General features: G+C 32.2%; 2 protein-coding genes and 1 long non-coding RNA gene across 13 annotated transcripts in view; 2 read left to right on the top strand and 1 right to left on the bottom strand.

Moving 5' to 3' along the window:
* The window catches only part of LOC127706971 (uncharacterized), a 123,922-nt gene that overhangs the window by 11,710 nt on the left and 90,151 nt on the right, over positions 1–22,061 (top strand). For 9 of the 10 annotated variants that reach the window (XM_052211777.1, XM_052211778.1, XM_052211774.1 and 6 more), the window contains exons 5-8: positions 2,427–2,499; positions 5,627–5,674; positions 7,199–7,404; positions 17,652–18,948. In XM_052211777.1, coding sequence (XP_052067737.1) covers positions 2,427–2,499; positions 5,627–5,674; positions 7,199–7,404; positions 17,652–17,826 — 502 coding nt within the window. In that variant the 3' untranslated portion in view covers positions 17,827–18,948. The remainder of the gene's footprint in view (positions 1–2,426; positions 2,500–5,626; positions 5,675–7,198; positions 7,405–17,651; positions 18,949–22,061) is intronic. The other variant, XM_052211723.1, reaches the window with a different exon arrangement.
* Positions 1–22,061, top strand: part of LOC127706915 (protein SSUH2 homolog) — a 373,615-nt gene that overhangs the window by 346,887 nt on the left and 4,667 nt on the right. The window contains exon 14 of one of the 2 annotated variants that reach the window (XR_007984650.1): positions 8,335–8,387. The exons of the other annotated variant lie outside the window; for it this stretch is intronic. The gene's annotated coding sequence lies outside the window, so the exon portion shown is untranslated. Of the gene's footprint in view, positions 1–8,334; positions 8,388–22,061 lie in introns of those variants that run through there. 2 annotated transcript variants of the gene reach the window in all.
* The window catches only part of LOC127707369 (uncharacterized), a 122,944-nt gene continuing 109,024 nt past the window's right edge, over positions 8,142–22,061 (bottom strand). Inside the window, exon 2 of the long non-coding RNA XR_007984828.1 lies at positions 8,142–8,388. This is a non-coding gene — a long non-coding RNA (uncharacterized LOC127707369). The remainder of the gene's footprint in view (positions 8,389–22,061) is intronic.

Below are 22,061 nucleotides of genomic sequence, written 5' to 3'. Positions count from 1 at the left end.
CCTTTCTACACTTTATTGTATTTTTACCATTTCAGACAATTACACTCCCTTTCATTCAACCCTGGATCTGTTCCTGTTGATGAATGCCCTGCACCTCCTTTCAATCATTTAAAAAAATATGTATCAATATGGAGACTTATATAGATGGATGAAGATTTAAAATCTTTTATATAATAATAAGGATATGTGGTATGATTGCCAATGAGACAACTATCCACCAAAGTTCAAATGAAGTGTTCAACAATGAGAAAAACCCCTACCGTATAGTCGTTTAGTTCATTTATAACTTTTAGTTGAAGATGTTGAAGACCTCAAGTAATTGCACATTTTTTTGTTTACAATATGGCAAATTTATGTTCAATTTTTGTCTCACCTTGACGGAGTCAAAAAGCGAGACATAGGTATGCTGTTTCCAGCGTTGGCGACGGCGTCAACAATGTATTAGTTTGTGATTAGGTCTAGTTCATGGTAAACCACTAGTGGTAGGTCAATGATATTTGGTATTCACTTGTATTAGGATTGTCACATCTCATTACCTTGGAGATTATTTGGCCCCGCCCCCTCAGTCAAGGTCTATTGACTTTGAAACTTTTCATAGTTTACATGTATTAGTTTGTGATTAGGTCAATTTATGGGGAACCACTAGTGGTAGGTCAATGATAATTGGTATGCAGTTGTACAAGCATTGGCACATCTCATTACCATGGAGATTATTTGGCCCCGCCCCCTCAGTCAAGGTCTATTGACTTTGAAACTTTTCATAGTTTACATGTATTAGTTTGTGATTAGATCAATTTATGGGGAACCACTAGTGGTAGGTCAATAATATTTGGTATGCAGTTGTATAAGCATTGGCATATCTCATTTCCATGGAGATTATTTGGCTCCGCCCCCATAGTCATGGTCTATAGACTTTGAAAATTTTGCTTAGTTAACATGTATTAGTTTGTAATAAGGTCAGTTCAAGGGGAACCATTAGTGGAAGGCCAATGTTAATTGGTGTTCAGTTGTATAAGCATTAGCACATCTCATTTCCATGGAGAATATTTGGCCCCGCCCCCTCAGTCATGGTCTATTTACTTTGAAACTTTTGCTTAGTTTACATGTATTAGTTTGTGATTAGATCAGTTTTAGATGAACTGCTAATGTTAAGTCAATGATATTTGGTATGCAAATTTATTGGCATTTGCAAGTATCTTTTCCATGGAGATTATATAGCCCCACCCCTGATCATGGTTCATTGACTTTTAAACTTTTACATAGTTTACAAGTTAATGTTTGTGTTTAGGTTTGTTTAAAGGGAACGACTTATAATAAGTCAATGGAATTTGGTATGCAGTTGTATTAGCATTGGCACATCTTATTCCATGGAGATTGTTTAGCCATGTACCTTCAGTCATGGTTCATCGACTTTGAATATTTGCATAACTTACATGTTAAAGTATTGCTATTTTAATTTCAACATTTGCATTATCAAAATTACAAAAAGGCGAGACATATCTCTGTAATAACAGTTTATTAATATAAGTAAAGGACTACATTGTATCCCATCTATTATATACAAATGTCAGCATTTTCCTTGGTTACTAAACATGAACATTTTTTGTATAATAATATTACTTTTTGCTGCATAACAAATATATTTTATAATCAAAATACGTTTACAGATTAGAAAACATGTATATCAGTTTTCATGATATTACATATTTTTTAAGATAGAAACTCCTATATATAGTATATTTCTCATGTCAGTGCATGATACCTGGTTACCTGCTTATTGTTATGCTCCCTGAAAAATTTATGGAGCATTTAGCAATTACTTTGTCCATCCGTCCTTTCATATGTGCATCCGAAACAATAGGATTCCAGATGAAAAATTGACTTTCTCTTGCTTGATTGGAATGAAACTTAAAAAGATGGAAGATATAGAGAGGGGGATGAAGCCTATTGATTTTTGGGTTTATAGGTCACAGATCAGGGTCACTGGTACTAAAAATAGAGAAAAAAAATATAAAAATGGTTTCTGGATCCTAGCTTGAGTTTCCCTTGATTGTTTGAAGTGATACTTGAAAATATGAAAGATATAGAGAAGGGAAAGAAGCCCCTTGATTTTAGGGTCAATGAGTTAAAGATGAAGATGAAGTTCACTGTAATTAAAAGTAGATTTTTTTCAAGTTTGTTTCAGGAGGGATACTTTAGTTTTCTTTTGAGATTCCTATTGATTTTCAGATCAAGAGGTCAAGGGGTATCCATGAAAGAAATACCTTTCCTCTTAATAAATGTCACTCATGCCATTTGGGGAGCATCAGTTGGCAGTTGATAAGTCAATTAAATCAAGTTACCAATTTCAACATATTACAGAAAACTGACTAACTATTACATAAATATTTCTCTAAATGCGTCAAAAATATTTATTAATTTTGTAGGAGAGTTGTAGGTGCTGGTATTATTGCATCAACATCAAGAGCTATAATAGAAACCCCTTTAGAATTTGCTAAGGTAAGACATATTGTTTATAACTCTGTAAGGCAGGTTATTTGATCAAATGTTTACACTGACTTCCAACAGGCTGACACTTCACTGTTAGATAGTATACAATTTATTTTGTCATATTATAATGGAATACCAGTTACAATCAATGTTGTCACATTATAATAAAATACCAGTTTATACAATTATTATTGTCACATTATAATGGAACACCAGTTACAATTAAAGTTGTCACATTATAATATAACACCAGTTACAATTAATGTTTTCACATTATTTAGCACATTAGTCTTGGTCTGCTTAATGGTCATATAGCAGTTTATGGACCAGGTGGTTCTTTACAAAAAGTATATGGACCAAAGTGGAAGCTGGTGTCCATACATTTTTTGTGGATTCAAACTCCTCAGAACCCACCTAGAATAATGAATATATGATATAAATAACTCAGTTACATCATTGGCTTACAAATTCTTATTTTTGAGTGTTCCTAATAAAGGTACAGTGGAGTCCCCGGAGTCCGCGCGGCCGGTGATATTGCGCATTAGCTGATTTCGTCCTATCAACACCGTAACACAAATAAAATCGTTCTTGTTATTGTTTTAGCCTTCCAAAGGGATAAAAAAAGAATAAAATTGATAAGTTCAAGAGTTAATTAATTACTGCAATCCCGAGATTTACAATATTTGGCCAATTTCCATTAAAAAAATTACATCATCAGATTAAATTTGTTTTAATTTAATCAAATTTTAATCAGATTGAAATATTTTTTGCTCTGCATCCTTGGCAGTGTGTTTGGTTTAAATTCAGCTATATTTCATAGTATAAAATCTTTCCTTTATTCAAAATAAGCTATTTTTGGAAGGCATGCGCGAAATCACCGGACATTGGAGGAACTCTCAGAACAGGGGTTTCCCTAATTTTGGACACGCATTACACAAAACCTGAGGGTGAAACCATACAAACAGAAGATTTTATGAAATAAAAGTATGTTATGAATGTGTTCACACAATATTATCTAATTATTGGTTTTATCAGTTGAATGAAGTGAAGTCATAAGTCTTAGGTGCGCGGATACACCGGACTGCACCGTAAATCTCTGATACACCATTTTTTTTAGAACTTATAAAAGGGGTAAACCAATCATACCATAGATATACAAGTAAAGTTAGTAATGTTTTTTATATACCTTTATTAAATTTAAAATTCAAATGATTTGGCTGATGTAAATACTAACTGCAAGATAACCTTTTGTTCCATGCCTAAACCAATAGCCTATGTGTATACTAGGAAATAGCAAAGTGTAGATCCATGGCTTGAAAAAACACCCATCCTAACCAAGAGGAAGTGGATTCCATAGAGGGTGATGAAACTAGAACGTCACTTGAATCTTCCATATAAACTTTCTATATAGTGCGAATTGGCAGTGGAATAAAATTACCGGTAGTTATCAAATAGAAAATAATTCCCAAAATACTTGGAGGAATGACAATAATAGAATTTGATAACATACAGAGAAAAAGCAAAGGATACATCGATGATTTGACAGAACAACTCAAGCAAGTGGAATGAAGGTTCCATAAAGGATCATGAGGAGTGAGCTTCAAAGTTTATGAATATAATGTTTAGTTTGGAAGTTGAATGGTGGTAAAATGAATATTTCACATTCCCCGTTTCCATTCTCAATTTTATACAAGTAAATAGCTAACATTATAAAATGTCATTAGTTACCTGACAACAGAATGCCAACAGACATTAGAAATATGATGAACCCTTTGTAATGCTTTACTTTAATATGAATGATGAAGAATGATGAACCCTTTATAATGCTTTACTTTAATTTGAATGATGAAGAATGGTGAACCCTTTATAATGCTTTACTTTAATTTGAACAATGAAGAATGGTGAACCCTTTATAATGCTTTACTTTAATTTGAATGATGAAGAATGGTGAACCCTTTATAATGCTTTACTTTAATTTGAATGATGAAGAATGGTGAACCCTTAATAATGCTTTACTTTAATTTGAATGATGAAGAATGGTGAACTCTTTATAATGCATTACTTTAATTTGAATGATGAAGAATGATAAAGAATGGTGAACCCTTTATAATGCTTTACTTTAATTTGAATGATGAAGAATGGTGAAAGAATGGTGAACCCTTTATAAGGCATTACTTTAATTTGAATGATGAAGAATGGTGAAAGAATGGTTAACCCTTTATAATGCTTTACTTTAATTTGAATGATAAAGAATGGTGAACCCTTTATAAGGCTTTACTTTAATTTGAATGATAAAGAATGGTGAAAGAATGGTGAACCCTTTATAATGCTTTACTTTAATTTGAATGATGAAGAATTGTGAATCCTTTATCATGCTTTACTTTAATTTGAACGATTAAGAATGGTGAACCCTTAATAATGCTTTACTTTAATTTGAATGATGAAGAATGGTGAATCCTTTATAATGCTTTACTTTAATTTGAATGATGAAGAATGGTGAACCCTTAATAATGCTTTACTTTAATTTGAATGATGAAGAATGGTGAACCCTTAATAATGCTTTACTTTTATTTGAATGATGGAGAATGGTGAACCCTTTATAAGGCTTTACTTTAATTTGAATGATAAAGAATGGTGAAAGAATGGTGAACACTTTATAATGCTTTACTTTAATTTGAAAGATGAAGAATGGTGAACCCTTTATAATGCTTTACTTTAATTTGAATGATGAAGAATGGTGAACCCTTTATAATGCTTTACTTTAATTTGAATGATAAAGAATGGTGAACCCTTTATAATGCTTTACTTTAATATGAATGATGAAGAACGGTGAACCCTTTATAATGCTTTACTTTAATTAATTTGAATGATGAAGAATGGTGAAAGAATGGTGAGCCCTTTTAACACCTTGCTGTAGTTTGATTGATGAAAAAAGTAGTAGCATCAGTCACTTTACCTGAAGTCATGTCTTACATATATTATTTTAACTCCTGCCATCAAAATTGAATGTAGATGTCTTGGCTATTCTTTTTATGGCTTTCAAATATTTTGTTTTTAGCATTCCTAATGATGGTAGAGCCAGAAAAAGCACTTCCTATACACCAAATTTTTAATGTTTAATCCTTATATTTTGAAGGTGAGAAGACAAACACAGCAGACATGGCATTTAAAGGATGTTTACACGGTAAGAACAATCTTACGCTGTTTTATTGTGTTTTTCATTTTATTTGACAATGTAAAAAATTGCTTGATCACAAAAGTTTTGAAGTTCAAAGTCCATGCTCAGATTACCAGTGCTCATTCATGGAACATCATCAAGTGAAAAAAGACAAATATAAAGACAGTATACCAATATCTTATACATCAGATATAAAACAAACAAACATAGGAATGAAATTTGAAAATGAAAATGAACTCCAAACAGGGTGAGATGTATTGGCATGGTAACATCTCCTGCTATGCATGAGTTGTCAGTCACAAGATTCGAAGATAATAATAATAATAATAATAAATTCTTTATTTAAAGAGGGTAAACACAGTTAGTTACAATTACTAATCTTCCCTGAGGCCCTCATATACAATACAAGTAAAAAAAAAATAATAAGAGAAAAAAAGCAAACATACAACATATTAACACATAGTCAGTTCACAATCGTATAGTCATGATAGTTCAGTGTACATGTACCATTAGAACATATAAAACAGTTACAGAGTGCATGTAGTAAATAGACATTATATACAAATCAAAATCATACATTCTAAAAAAGTAATAGTTGCAATCATTTCAAGACTGAATATTGGGACTGCCTTAAATATCGTTTTATAATTTGTTTAAAACAAAAAGTGTTAAGCCACACACAGTAATAAAAGTCAATGCCAGGAAAAAGTCAAAACAGGTAATTATGTCAGATTAACAAAGCCTCTATCTTGTACCAGCTTGATGTAAATTTTTAAAGACCCAGCATCTATTGAATGTACAGTATTAATTGTCATGGAATTAGGTGGGTATAGGTAAACCACAAATTTTAAAATGTTCAAAGAAAACAAAATTTCCTACAGCCTTGAATGATAGAATTTGATACTGTAAATTCAGAAATTATTGCGATTTTTGAAAAATGGACAAAAATGCGAAATTAATTATTGCGATGTCAGGAAAATCTGCATACAGATATATGTAAAAGATATAAGAATGCGAGTTCTTATTATTGCGATACTCACTCAGTCGCATTATTTGCATTAATAAAAACCTCACAATAATTTCTGAATTTACAGTAAATATTTTTCTTCAATGTACAAAAATTGGTACCTTTGAATATGAAATGAATCCACAGTAGGTTAATTTATGATCAGTTTGAATGTAATGCAAGAAAATACTAAAATTGTATATATATTCTATCAATAATACACAATATTGTGTAGGAATTTCTCGCTGCATTGAAGACCTGTTGGTGACCTTCTGCTGTTGTCTGTTCTATGGTCGGGTTGTTGTCTCTTTGACACATTCCCCATTTCCATTCTCAATTTTATATAAATATTCAGGATTTTAAACCTACTGTATGCAGGTTGATCTTATTTGATTTCCACCGGATGTTTAATCAACCTACCAATCTCCCACAGCTTAGACAATATGTTTATATGGACATAGACATACATTTGTAATTGTTGAGCTTTATGGACTCAGTTGAAATAATAATGGTTAAATTTTCAGGGTTTTGGAGTTACTTGGGTTAGAACTATTGGACTTATGACAACCTACTTCATACTAGTTGATTCTGGCAGACGACACTTTCCTGATCAGTTTAAGAAACCTTTGATTGGACCATTTCTAACAAGTGGCATTGCTGCCACACTAGCTTGGTGGATTGTGTGGCCCTTAGAATACATGAAATGTCAAATACAAAGTAATTATGGAGAGTAAGTATTTGAACAAGGTAACCATAGAAACAATTATTTGCTTCCATCAGAGAAAACAAAATATCAAGATAACTAAAGAAGAAATAACATCCAGTTCCAACAATCTTGGATTTAGTTTAAGTACCAATTCAGTAGGGACATTCCAAAGCGATTCAGACTGAATATTTTAAATGTTATTTTGTTATCTATCAGTGACAAATGTTTCTAAAGCTAATTCTGAGGTATTAATGTAATACATTATCAGTTCCATCCCAATTCAGAGTAAGTTTTTCTCAAAGACCATTGGTTTATTGTCGAGCCTGCAATATTTATGGCGCGAAAGCGAGACATAGCGATCCTAGATTCCGTTGGCGGCGGCAACAACATTCAGCCTCAGTCTGAGGTTAAAGCTTTTCAGTCATCAATAACTTTGTCAAACCTTCAAAAAATTTATGAAATTTGGACAGAAGCTTGTTAATGACCAAAAAACTGTATCTGGAGCAAAATTTTAAAAATATTTATTTTCATTTTCATATGACCGCAAAAATTGGTATGATGTTGTCGTCCACAGACACATTGGTTTTCGCACAATAACTTAAGTTTAAGTGACTGGATCTCTATGAAATTTTACCATAAGGTTCAATACCACAAAAGGAAAGTTGGGATTGATTTTGGGGGTTATGGTACCAACAGTTAAGGAATTAGGGGTCAAAAATAAGCATTTTTGTAACTTCCAGACAATAACTTGTGTGTTTGTGTATGGATCTCTCTGACATTGTACCACAAGGTTCCAGATCACAAAGGGAATGCCGGGATTGATTTTTGGGGTAATTGCCTCAAAATTTTCGGAATTAGGGGCAAAAAAAGGGGCAAAAAAAACAAGCATGTTTCTAGTTTCATGACAATAACTTGTGTGTAAGTGTATGGATCTTTCTGAAATTGTACTACAAGGTTCCATATCACAAAGGGAAAGCTGGAATTGAGTTTGGGGGTAATTGCCCAAAACTTTTATCAAGAAGGGGCCAAAAATAAGCATTTTTCTAGTTTCCAGACAATAACTTGTGTTCAAGTGTATGGATCTCTCTGAAATTGTACTGCAAGGTACCATACCACAGAAGGAAGGTTGGGATTGATTTTGGGGGTAATTGCCTCAAATTTTAGGAATTAGGGGCCAAAAGAGGGCAAAAAACGCATTTTTCTAGTTTCAGGACAATAACTTCTGTGTAAGTGTATGGATCTTTATGAAATTGTACTACAAGGTTCCATATCACAAAGGGAAAGCTGGGTTTGAGTTTGGGGGTAATTGCCCGAAACGATTAGGAATTTGGGGCCAAAAAGGGGCCAAAAAACAAGCATTTTTACAGTTTCCAGACAATAACTTGTGTTCAAGTGTATGGATCTCTCTGAAATTGTACTGCAAGGTACCATACTACAAAGGGAAGGCTGGGATTGAGTTTGGGGGTGATGAATCATAAGGGGGTTCAAAAAATTGGGGGGGGGATATTTTTTTCCTTTTTTTCCTTTTTTTTTCTTTAAAATCTTCCATTTTAAGTTGGTTATTTTTGATTTATATATAAAAGCAAATAATAATGATATGGTTTGATTTCATCAAAAATTGAAATATTGGGGTTCTTTGATATGCTGAATCTAACCGTGTATTTAGATTCTTAATTTTTGGTCCCGTTTTCAAATTGGTCTACATTAAGGTCCAAAGGGTCCAAAACATCGCAATAATTTCTGAATTTACAGTACTGAATCTAACTGTGTATGTTTTTAGATTTTGGATATTGGACCATAATAGCTAAATTAAAAAAATTTAAGTTCTTAGACCACATTCATTTTGTGTCAGAAACCTATGCTGTGTCAAATATTTAATCACAATCCAAATTCAGAGCTGTATCAAGCTTGAATGTTGTGTCCATACTTGGCCCAACTGTTCAGGGTTTGACCTCTGTGGTCGTATCAAACTGCGCCCAGCGGAGCATTTTATTCTGTATTTTAATGGTAAATGGACTTAGTTTTGTTGAGCCTGTGACTTCTGTCGCAGAAAGCTCACCATAGGGATAGTGATCCAGCGGCGGTGGCGGCGTTTAACTAACTACTTAAAAGCTTTATATTTTAGAAGCTGGAAGACCTGGATGCTTCATACTTTGTATATAGATGCCTGATGTTATGAAGTTTCTGTCTGTCATATGTCCATTGTCCTTGACCTCATTTTCATGGTTCAGTGACTACTTGAAAATAAAGTTAAGATTTTTTGTAATGTTAATTTCTCTCTTATTATGAGTTATAGGATAACTATATTTAGTATGTGCCTACCTTGCAAGGCCCTCATGCCTGTCAGACAGTTTTCATCTGACCTCAACCTCATTTCATAGATCAGTGAACATGTTTAAGTTTTCATGGTCAAGTCCATATATCAGATATTATAAGCACTAGGTCTACTATATTTGGTGTACGGAATGATTGTAATGTATGGAAATATTTTACAATGTACATGTCAGTGTGGCAGGTTTTATTTGACCTTGACCTCATTTTCACTGTTCATTGCTCAGTGTTAAGTTTTTGTGTTTTGATCTGTTTTTCTTAAACTATAAGCAATTGGTCAACTATATTTGGTGTATGGAATGATTGTAAGGTGTACATGTCTGTCTGGCAGGAATCATCTGACCTTGACCTCATTTTCATGGTGCATTGGTCAATGTTAAATTTTTCTGGTTAAGTTTGTTTCTTAGAAACTATAAGCAATAGGTCAACTATATTTTGTGTATGGAATGATTGTAAGGTGAACGTGTATTTCCGGTTTGGTTTATCTGACCTTGGCCTCATTTTCTTGGATCATGTTAAGTTTATGTGATACTTGTAGTAAAGCTTTATATTTAGGACTATCAACATAAAATCAGTGATCAGTAAAGCAGGCGAGACGTTTCAGCATGTGCACTCTTGTTTTACAGTTAACAAGAAGATAGAGTTTGTTACAAATCAATTACTTTATCAAACCTTCATAGAATTTTATGAAACTTTGGCAACTTTTTTATGATTAAGAAATAATGTCTGAAGCAAACTTTTGAAAATACATTTTTTTCCATCTTCACTTTTTTTCTGATAGATGCACTTAGTTTTTTACAGTTAACCTTTACAGCTTTACAGACTTTTTGGGATTAATTTTTTTTCACATGATAAATTTGTAAACCTACATGGATTGTTATGAAACTTGGACAGAAGCTGATCTTCAAGACCAAGAAATAGCACCTAAAGAAAAATTTGAATTTTTTTTATGCCCTGCCGTATCGATGGGGGCATTAAGTTTTACCCTTGTCCGTCTGTACGTACGTACGTCCGTCCCAACATTGGTTTCCATTCTCTAACTTGAGTTTGCCTCAACCAAATGTTATGAAATTTTTACACAATGCTTATTATCACAAACCACAGATCAAGTTTGAATTTTGGTGGTGTCACTTTAAATGTTCTAGAGTTATGCCCCTTTATAAATGGAAAAATTGCAAAATTTTTAGTTTCCGTTCTATAATTAAGTTTGCCTCAACCAAATGTTATAAAACTTATACACAATGCTTATTACCACAAAACACAGATTGAGTTTGAATTTTGGTGGCGTCACTTTAACCGTTCTAGAGTTATGCCCCTTTATAAATGGAAAAATTGCAAAATTTTTAGTTTCCATTCTAGGTGTAATACCACCAAATCATAGTACGTCACATCCCGTTGCATACGAAAATAGGTCGGAAAAAATATTCCTTTGCATTTGACAGTTGTAGGTAATTGATCCTACATTTCATTGCAGTAAAACATTTCTGGGTCATAAACATATATCTTGGATATTTCAAAGCACCATTATTTTTTTATTTGGGGTTTCTATAGAATATTTTGGAAACTTGAGGTTACATGGTTACTAAAGCTTGTACACAGGTTAATAAAGGGGGAAAATTTGATTGGTTAACTTCCAGTGAAGGTTATTTTCTTATATGCAATGAAATGTTATGTGAAATTTTTCTATAGTACTGGACAGGATAAAACTTTACTCATGCCAAATATTTCTTTATTTGAAACAAAGATAAATTCTGCACAATTTTTTGAAAAGTGCAAATTTAACAAAGACTAATAGGGGAAAATCAATGGTGGTATTACACCTAATATGGGAAGCTGTACATGCACCTTTGACCTTGTGAGTACTCTCATGTGTTAAAATTTCTTGCTATTTAAGTGAAATATTACAAATAATGAAATATTCTGAGTGGTTTGAGTCTCCAAAACACATTTTATGAGAAAATTTCCTTAAAATAGGACTTTATCATGAATATTAGTTGACAGAACAAGCCATACTTAGAATTTTGGGGAGCCTTTTCTCCTTATTTCTTATATTCTGCTATACTAGAAAATTTTTCCTAAGAAATACTTTTATAAATATATAGTTTTAAGTAAATGAAATTATTTTTAAAGCAGTAACAACAAATTATTCACCAAAAGAGAAGCTTTTTATGTCCCACTCTGGAACGCGGCATAAATTTAAGTTTTACGTAAGGACTTATTGAAACCTCCTTGGAGACAGTAAACTTTTATACTGATAGTTCATTCAGCTTGAATACTTCAAATAACCATTTATTATAACATTTCTATCATAAATGAGTGAAAGTTACCCCAAAATTTTTTTTTATTGGCCTAAAAAGTAGAAATTTTGAGGAAATGAGAGGTATAAATGGACCAAAAGAGACCTTATAAGGCAGACAAAGAGGTCCATTAGTAGTATTTATCACCCTAAAGTCTTCTTTTGTATCATATTCAACTGTTTGTAGGCAGATGAGATAAATATTTGATCATTTATTGGCCCACACTATATTCTATCATGATGCAGCTTGGTTTGGATTTTTCAAAGAAATTTTGCTCGAATCGCTGTAGATGTCGTCTTACATTATATTAGATTTTTCTCAAACTATTGAACTGATTATGACAAATCTTGACAGGAATGCTTGAAATAACCAGTATTACAAAGGAAAAAAGTCTTCTTTAGGTGTAATACCACCAAATCATAGTACGTCACATCCGGTTGCATACGAAAATAGGTCGAAAAAAATATTCCCTTGCATTTGACAGTTGTAGGTAATTGATCCTACTTTTCATTGCAGTAAAACATTTCTGGGTCATAAACATATATCTTGGGTATTTCAAAGCACCATTATTTTTTTATTTGGGGTTTCTATAGAATATTTTGGAAACTTGAGGTTACATGGTTACTAAAGCTTGTACACAGGTTAATAAAGGGGGAAAATTTGATTGGTTAACTTCCAGTGATGGTTATTTTCTTATATGCAATGAAATGTTATGTGAAATTTTTTCTATAGTACTGGACAGGATAAAACTTTACTCATGCCAAGTATTTCTTTATTTGAAACAAAGATAAATTCTGCACAATTTTTTGAAAAGTGCAAATTTAACAAAGACTAATAGGGGAAAATCAATGGTGGTATTACACCTCTATAACTTAAGTTTGCCTCAACCAAATGTTATGAAACTTATACACAATGCTTATTACCACAAAACACAGATCAAGTTTGAATTTTGGTGGCGTCACTTTAACCGTTCTAGAGTTATGCCCCTTTATAAATGGAAAAATTGCAAAATTTTTAGTTTCCGTTCAATAACTTAAGTTTGCCTCAACAAAATGTTATGAAACGTATACACAATGCTTATTACCACGAATCACAGATCAAGTTTGAATTTTGGTGGTGTCACTTAAACTGTTCTAGAGTTTTGCCCCTTTATAAATGGAAAAATTGCAAAATTTTTATTTTCTTCTAAATATCAAGTAATTTTTTAGGTTGGAGTTATCTTCCTTTGTCCATGATTATCGTTCAATCAACTACAATCAATGCTTTATACAATACAATGTTTAATTTTGACTTCCACTAATAAAACACAGATGAAGTTGAATTTGGGTAGTGTCACTTCAACCATTATTGAGTTATGCCCCTTTATAAATTGAAAGATTGCAAAATTTTTAGTTTTCATTCTGTAACTTAAGTTTGCCCCAACCAAACATTATGAAACCTATACACAATATTCATTACCACAAAACTAAGATCAAATACAAATTTTTTGTTTCCGTTTTCTAACTTTAGTTTGCCTCAACCAAATGTTATGAAACTTATACACAACCGTTTTAGAGTTATGCGTGTTTACAAATAGAAAAATTGCTGAATTTTTAGTTTCTGTTCTCTACTTAAGTTAGCCTCAACCAAATGTTATGAGACTTACACACAATGCTTATTACCACAGAACTCAGATCAAGTTCAAATTTGGGTAGCGTCACTTTTACTGTTCTTCAGTTAAGTCCCTTTATAACTATATGATATGCAAGCAGGGGCATCATCTGTGTCCACATGTGGACACTATCCACATTTATTTAAATTCTGTATTTTACTGCTAAATGGACTCACTTTTTAAGTCAAAATTACACTTATACACTGACAGCACCAATTGCAGGTGAGACACGGGGTTCCACAGAACACCTTAACAATTTTTGTTTTTACATCCCACAACAAAAAAGACACTAAGTAAAGATCGGAGTGTACTCACAGTTACTGACAGCTAGTTCAAAGCCAATAACAACTAATAAAAAAATCATGTATCTAAGACTAAAATACACATGAAGGTAACTTTTGTTAATAAAACAAAGTATTCATATGCAAAGGGAATTTACTGTTATTGTTCTGTTTTGGCTATCATGCAAATCTTTTTATATACTTGTTCAATTATCTCCATAAAAAGCTTCATATTTAAGTTGCAACTGATATTTTACAATACACTTTTTTTATTTTTTAATGCTGCATATTGTAAAAATTGTTTAGGTTAATTTCCAGTTTTTATGATGACTTAAATTACTCAAATACAACACAAACTTGAGCCAAAGAGGGAAGTAATTTTTCTGACTTTGAAAAAAATATGTATTGGTTGTGTCCAGTTTTTTATTGGAACAAAACTAATATTATTTGTTTGAATATATATATTTTGATATTCAGTTGAAAGGTTCATAATGGTTTATACTGTGATAAGCAATATTTCCAAAATATAATTTTCTTATGATGTTATGTAAACTAATGAAACACTGCAACTATTCTTTTTAATATTTCCCCAAGTAATTTTCTTCAATATTTTGCACCAGAACATCCATATTTGTAACTTATTAACCATTTGCACAAATTGCCTATCTAAACGACTCTTCATCAAAGACCTGTTACCTGACCTAATGCAATTCAAATATAAGGTCAGAATCTGAGCGGGTTTATTATCTCAAGTTATTTGCCCCTAGCATCAGCAAGGTCAGGTGATACCTCTACATTTATAAGTCCCCTACCGACGAAGTCGAAGGGGACTTTAGGTTTGCACTCCGTCCATCTGTCTGTCTGTCTGTCTGTCTGTCCATCCGTCAGTCTGGCAAATCAGTTTTCCACACTTTTTTATATGTCCGTTTACGTATTATGGTATACTGTTGACTGTCTGTCCGTCCATCTGTCCGTCCATCCGTCGTCAACATGTCGGACATTAACTCAAAAAAGCTTTAACTAATATGCATGAAACTTTGGTGAATTGTTTATATCTATTGACGAGTGCTCCCTTTCGTTTTTTATAAATTTCAGATTTACCGTTTCTGAGTTTTGGGGTTTTATTCAAGAATGCTTTCACCAACTTGCAAGAAATTTTGATGAATTGTTCATATTTATTGACATGAGCTCCCTTTTGATTTTTATAAATTTTAGATTTTACGTTTCCGTGTTACAGGGATTTATTCATAAAAAAAGGGTGATTTTCCAGTTTCGGACAATAACTAAAAAATGCTTTCAGCAGTTCTCATGAAACTTTGGTGAATTGTTTATATCTGTTGATGTAAGTTCCCTTTAGAATTTTATAAATTTTAGATTTTACATTTCTGAGTTGTGGGGTTTTATTCATTATAAAAGGGGGGCCTCGGTGGCAGAGTGGTCTAAGTAGTTACTACTGTAATCACTAGCCAGTCAACACTGAGGTTGTGAGTTCGAACCCCGCTCGTGCGGGTGCACTCCACTCCAATCTTAATTGACTAGGATTGTCAGTTTTCCTATCGAAGGTCGGTGGTTTTCTCCGGGCACTCCGGCTTCCTTGACCAATAAAAACTGGCCACCACGAAATAGCCCAAAAGCGGTGCTTAAAAGTGGCGTTAAAACACCAAAAAATCAATAAAAAATCATTATAAAAGGGGGGATTTTCCAGTTTTTGGACAATAACTCAAAAATACTTTCAGCAGTTCTCATGAAACTTTGGTGAATTATTTATAGCTATTGATGTAATCTCCCTATTGATTTTCATAAATTTCAAATATGACATTGAGAAGAAATTGAACTTTATTTGTTTATAGTCTGACAACAGATTTACTAAATATTGCGCAACAGCACAGTGTATTGCACAACAGCAAGAAATCTTTAATTGAATATAAATTCAATTCATATAACCAATTTCAATCTCTTTGACTACATTTATTCAGAAACCTATAATATGTCAAATATTTAATTACAATCCAAATTCAGACCTGTATCAAGCTTGAATATGGTGTCCATTTTTGCCCCAACTGTTCAGGGTTGGACCTCTGCGGGCGTATCCAGCTGCACTCAGCAAAGCAGTTTATTTCTTCATGCTTAAAGATATTGATTTGATATTTGGTGTATTGTTTTATCATGACAAGTTACAGATTAAATTCGAATTTTGTTCCAGTCTGATGATTTTGTGTAGAGTTATGGTCCTTTGAATTAGAAAATTCACTCAAATAATCAGTTTTCCGCACTTTTTTTTTGTTCATTCTTGAAGATATTGATTTGATAATTGGTATATAGTTTTATCATGACAAGTTACAGTTCAAGTTCTAATTATGTTCCCGTCTGATGATTTTGTGCAGAGTTATGGTCCTTGGACCTAGAAAATTCACTCAAATAATCAGTTTTTCCGCATTTTTTTTCGTCATACTTGAAGATATTGATTTGAAAATTGGTATATAGTTTTATCATGATAAGTTATAGATCAAGTTAGATTTTTTTCCAGTTTGATGATTTTGTGCAGAGTTATGTTCCTTGGACTTAAAAAATTCACTTAAATAATCAGTTTTTAACACTTTTTTTCGTCATGCTTGAAGATATTGACTTGATATTTGTTATGTAGTTTACACCAAGACAAGTTATAGATCAAGTTTAGACTTGCTTGTAATTATCTATACCAAATGTTAGACATCAAATATTTGACACAAGACATTTAGCAACCAACAATCTACGAATGTTAAGTCGTCTGATAGAGAAATAGTACTTATAATTTTTTATTAACACACTGGACATCAGTAAAATAGGATTAGAATTCACTATTAAATAGAACTCAGAAATTTCCTGGATTATTCCATATTGGTATTATCTTAGTACGTTTTCTCTTTATGGATTGGATTTTGAGTAAAAAAGAATATTCACCTAGAGAAAAGTGATATTCACTGCGCTGAACGTCACACGTTTTTAACTGTAAAATTGTTGATATACAATTGGTTTTGGTAAATATTTGACATCAAATACATTGTTTTCTCTGGGAAAATGGAATAAAACAATAACTGTCTTTTGTTTCGGTAAATATGTGGTTAAATTGACCTTGAAAAACTGATATTCACTTTGGCTGTCGGCCTCAGTGAATATCAATTTTTCAAAAGTCAATAAAACTGCTTATTCCATATTGGTATAATTTTAGTAGGTTTCTCTATATGAATTGGATTTTGAATAAAACAGCATATTCACCTGGAGAAAAGTGTTATTCATGCGCTAAACGTCGCACGCTTTTACATGCGTCTTTATGGTAAAATGTTTGATGTACAATTGGTTTTTGTAAATATTTGTCATTAAATACATTGTTTTCTCTCAGAATATGGAATAAAACAATTACTGTCTTTTGTTTCGGTAAATATGTGGTTTAATAGACTTTTAAAAACATGATATTCACTTCGGCCATCGGCCTCAGTGAATATCAGTTTTTCAAAAGTCAATAAAACCGCATATTTACCTCATCAAAAGACAGTAATTGTATAATATCCTACTTCCTTTTAAAAGTTGAGAGTTTTTTTACATAAGGTTTTATTTTTCTTAAATAACAGGCATGTGTTATTTAATAAATTTTTTGCAATCCTATTGTTTATTATACTGTAAATCTGACACCAGGAAAGTTGTTAGTATCATAATTTTGTATTTGAATTCCAGGAAAGTGTCAGTAATACAGAAGATGAGGATAGTTATAAAAGAAAGAGGTGGATTCTTTGGACTGTATAGAGGTCTGATGCCTGGCACAATCAGAAGTTTCTTAGCCAATGGAACAAGTATGGTGGTCATGCAGTTTGCTCAAAGGAAAGTGACCGAATTAGGGTTAAGGGATTAAAGATTTAGAATTATTCTGCAAGGTAAAATTGTACAAGGTGTCAGTCAATTAGTTTAGTCAGAGATGCTTTAAAAGCAGAAATTTTCGTTAAATGGTTTGAATTTAGTTTAATATTATGGATAGATAGTATCTTCAAAATTTAACCTGCAACAAAAATTTATGGTATAAAGAATGTTACTTTCTTATCAAAAACTTTAAAAAATCGATTTTACTGACAAAACTATGAAGTTTTAACCCACTGGAAATTAAATGTTTTGATAGTATAAGCAATAAAACTTGTCTTAGCTGTATCCTATAAAAGTGTTTGTTAGTGGTCTAGTTGATGTAGTTGACAATGCTGTATGATGAATATTTTCATAAAAGGTCTAGGGAGATAAAAAGGGCACAGGATGTTTGCGCTTTTTTACCTGTAACACAAAAGGACATTTGCACTCCAAACATTATGGACATTTTCGCTTTAAACTTTGATGCACCTGTACTAAATGGAAAGGACATTTGTGCTTTTATCTTTAAAATCTAAATGAGGTTTAATCATTAAGAAAATTTGTATCAAGTTATATTTGAACCATTCATTGATTTAAAAATGGAAACTACAATCCTCTTGTATTAATTCTATTGCATAGAAAGTCTGAGGAAATATAATGTTATAGTTTATCTAAAATTATTTCAATTTGTGGAGACTAAAGGCTATTTCTATGTATTTGTACATCCCTGGCTTTCAAATATTAAGGTTTGAATGTAACTCCAGAAAAGTACTTCAGACACACCAAATTCATTAAGTGTTATTTTTATGCCCCCGTTGTAGCGATGGGGGCATGAAGTTTTACCCTAGTCCGTCTGTACCTACGTACCTCCGTACGTATGTCCCATTATTGGTTTCTGTTCTCTAACTTGAGCTTGCCTCAACCAAATGTTATGAAACTTATACACAATGCTTATTACCACAAAACACAGATCAAGTTTGAATTTTGGTGGCATCACTAGAACCGTTCTAGAGCTATGCCCCTTTATAAATGGAAAAGTTGCAAAAAATTTTTAGTTTCCATTCTCTAACTTAAGTTTGCCTCAACTAAATGTTATGAAACTTATACACAACGCTTATTACCACAAAACACAGATCAAGTTTGAATTTTGGTGGCGTCACTTAAACCGTTCTAGAGTTATACCCCTTTATAAATGGAAAAATTGCAAAATTTTTAGTTTCCATTCGATAACTTAAGTTTGCCTCAACAACATGTTATGAAACGTTTACACAATGCTTATTACCACGAATCACAGATCAAGTTTGAGTTTTGGTGGCGTCACTTTAACCGTTCTAGAGTTCTACCCCTTTGTAAATGGAAAAATTGCAAAATTTTTAGTTTCCATTCGATAACTTAAGTTTGCCTCAACAACATGTTATGAAACGTTTACACAATGCTTATTACCACGAATCACAGATCAAGTTTGAGTTTTGGTGGCGTCACTTTAACCGTTCTAGAGTTCTACCCCTTTGTAAATGGAAAAATTGCAAAAAATTAATTTTCTTCTAAATAGCAAGTAATTTTTAAAATTGGAGTTATCTTCCTTTGTCCATGATTATAGTTGAATCAACTACAATCAATGCTTTATACAATGCAATGTTTAATTTTGACTTCCACTGATAAAACACAGATCAAGTTGATTTAGGGTAGTGTCAATTTAACCATTATTGAGTTATGCCCCTTTATATATCGAAAGATTGCAAAATTTTTAGTTTCCATTCTGTAACTTAAGTTTGCCCCAACCAAACATTATGAAACCTATACACAATATTCATTACCACAAAACTTAGATCAAGTACAAAATTTTTGTTTCCATTTTGCAACTTTAGTTTGCCTCAAACAAATGTTATGAAACTTATACACAATGCTTGTTACTACATAATACAGATTAAATATGAAATTTGGTGGAGACACTTTTACCATTCTTGAGTTATATCCCTTTATAAACATAAAAATTGCTGAATTTTTCGTTTCTGTTCTCTAACTTTAGTTTGTCTCAACCAAATGTTATAAAACTTATACACATTGTCTAGAGTTATGCGTGTTTTCAAATAGAAAAATTGCTGAATTTTTAGTTTCTGTTCTCTACTTAAGTTAGCCTCAACCAAATGTTATGAGACTAACACACTGCTTATTATCACAAAATTTTTGGGTAGTGTCACTTTTACCGTTCTTCAGTTATGTCCCTTTATAACTATATGATATGCAAGCGGATGCATCATCTGTGTCCACATGTGGACACTATTCACATTTATTTTTGGTTATAGTGACTTTGAAGAAAGAATCATATTCGATGAAGTGTTGTCATTTTCCTCTGACAATCATGGTGGTGAAAGATTCAGTCATTAGGACCCTCTTTAGGAATACAAATTGTACATGTGGAGTAGGAAAATCGTTACATAAATTCCTTCGAGCCCGGGTAAATTAGAAGGGAAATCATAAAGCACCAAGGATAAAATGATATGTTGATGAAGCGCAAATGTCCTGTTAGAAGAAGCTCAAATGTCCTCAAATTGAAGCACAAATTTCCAATAAAAAAGGCGCAAACATCCTACGCTGGATAAAGAAATAGCTTATTACTTTAGTTAGGATTAGTTTGGATAAAAGACATCTGAATGATAGACACCCTGTTTATTTCCTTGATAGAATAGTTGTATAGAACTTATTACAAGTCTTTCAATTTTTATTTTACGAAGAACTCAGGATGCTGTTGTATTATATTGTATATATAGCTACAAATTTTATTGTGAACTGACATGGCAGCTACATTGTGATATGATACTCAAGAACAATTATGTCAATTTCTTTTTAGCTTTATGTGCTTGTGCAGGTGTAATGAAATCTTAGGCATTTTCTTTTTTATTTTAATTAAAATAATTTCCACTTGAAAATATTTTATCTTAATGTCTTTCTACATGTAATGAATACCTTTTCATATAGATGATGAGAGCAACATTGAGTAATGTCAGAATCACAGTAAATTCAGAAATTTTTGTGTGCAATTATTATATTGATTGTTGAATAATGGACAAAAATGTGGAATAACTTATTGTGATTTCAGATAATATACCATACAAATAATGGTAACAAGTGTAAATAGTCAAGTATTTATTTTTGAGAAACCTATTCCATAGCCATTTTTGGCAATAATAAAAACATTGCAAAACTTTCTGAATTTACAGTACCGTAATAATGTCATTTCAATAAGTTAGTTGATATCTGTTGTTTACTAGTCAGTCTGTTGTAGTTTATAAGTGTCCTGTTGCATGTATAATTTTTTTTTTTCAAAGTCGAAAGAAACTGCACCACTTATCAATTTCCAGCTTTAGATTCTCAAAGAATGAAATTTAGTGTATTAGTTTGTTTCTAAGAATCTTGTTTTTAGCTCACCTGACCCTAATGTCCAGTGTGAGCTTTTGCCATCACTTGGCATCCGTCGCCTGTCGTCCATCGTCATCCTCACCTGTTAACTTTCACAAAGACCATCTCCTCTGAAACTACAGGGCAATATTTGACGAAACTTGGCCACAATCATCAATGGGGTATCTAGTTTTTAAAATGTTTCCAGTGACCCATGCCTGCCGACAAACATGGCCATCATGGCTATAAATAGAACATAAGGGTAAAATACACTTGTTGTCTATAATCTTGAAAACCGCTATAGATAGATAAAATGTGAGGGAAGCAAAAATGTTCAAAATGATGATATCTACCTAATGACTATGACATCAAAACTGTAGGACAATTTCTAATAGGAGTTATTGCACTCAAACGACAAATTTCACCATTTTTATTTCATTTCTGCCTGTTATCTTGAAAATTATAATAGATAGAGAGAAACTTGAAAAAGCAAAAATGATCAGCAAGACAAGATCTACATATAAGTTATAAGTCAAATGATCAAAATCATCAGTCAACAGTCACTTTTACCTTTCTAGAGTTATGCCCCTTTAAATGGAAATTTTTTTTTTAATTTTTCGTTTCCGTTCTCTAACTTAAGTTTTTTTTGGGGTTCGTACTACATGTATGCATGCTTTTTCAATGGAAATTGTGAGGTCACAATGCATTCTTAATAATAGCACGAAAACCTATGAGACAAGGATACATTTGTAAATTATTATTATCTACTGTTGATTGTAATTTAGAATGTTGATTAGATATAATTATGACGTCTTTGATCTCACTGATTGTTGAACTTATTGTCTTTGGTGG

The sequence above is a fragment of the Mytilus californianus genome, unplaced genomic scaffold, assembly GCF_021869535.1.
Source record: "Mytilus californianus isolate M0D057914Y unplaced genomic scaffold, xbMytCali1.0.p SCAF_1, whole genome shotgun sequence".
NCBI classification, from domain to species: Eukaryota; Metazoa; Mollusca; class Bivalvia; order Mytilida; family Mytilidae; genus Mytilus; species Mytilus californianus.
Note: the sequence above shows the minus strand (reverse complement) of the source record. Positions and strands in the feature narration are given on the sequence as shown.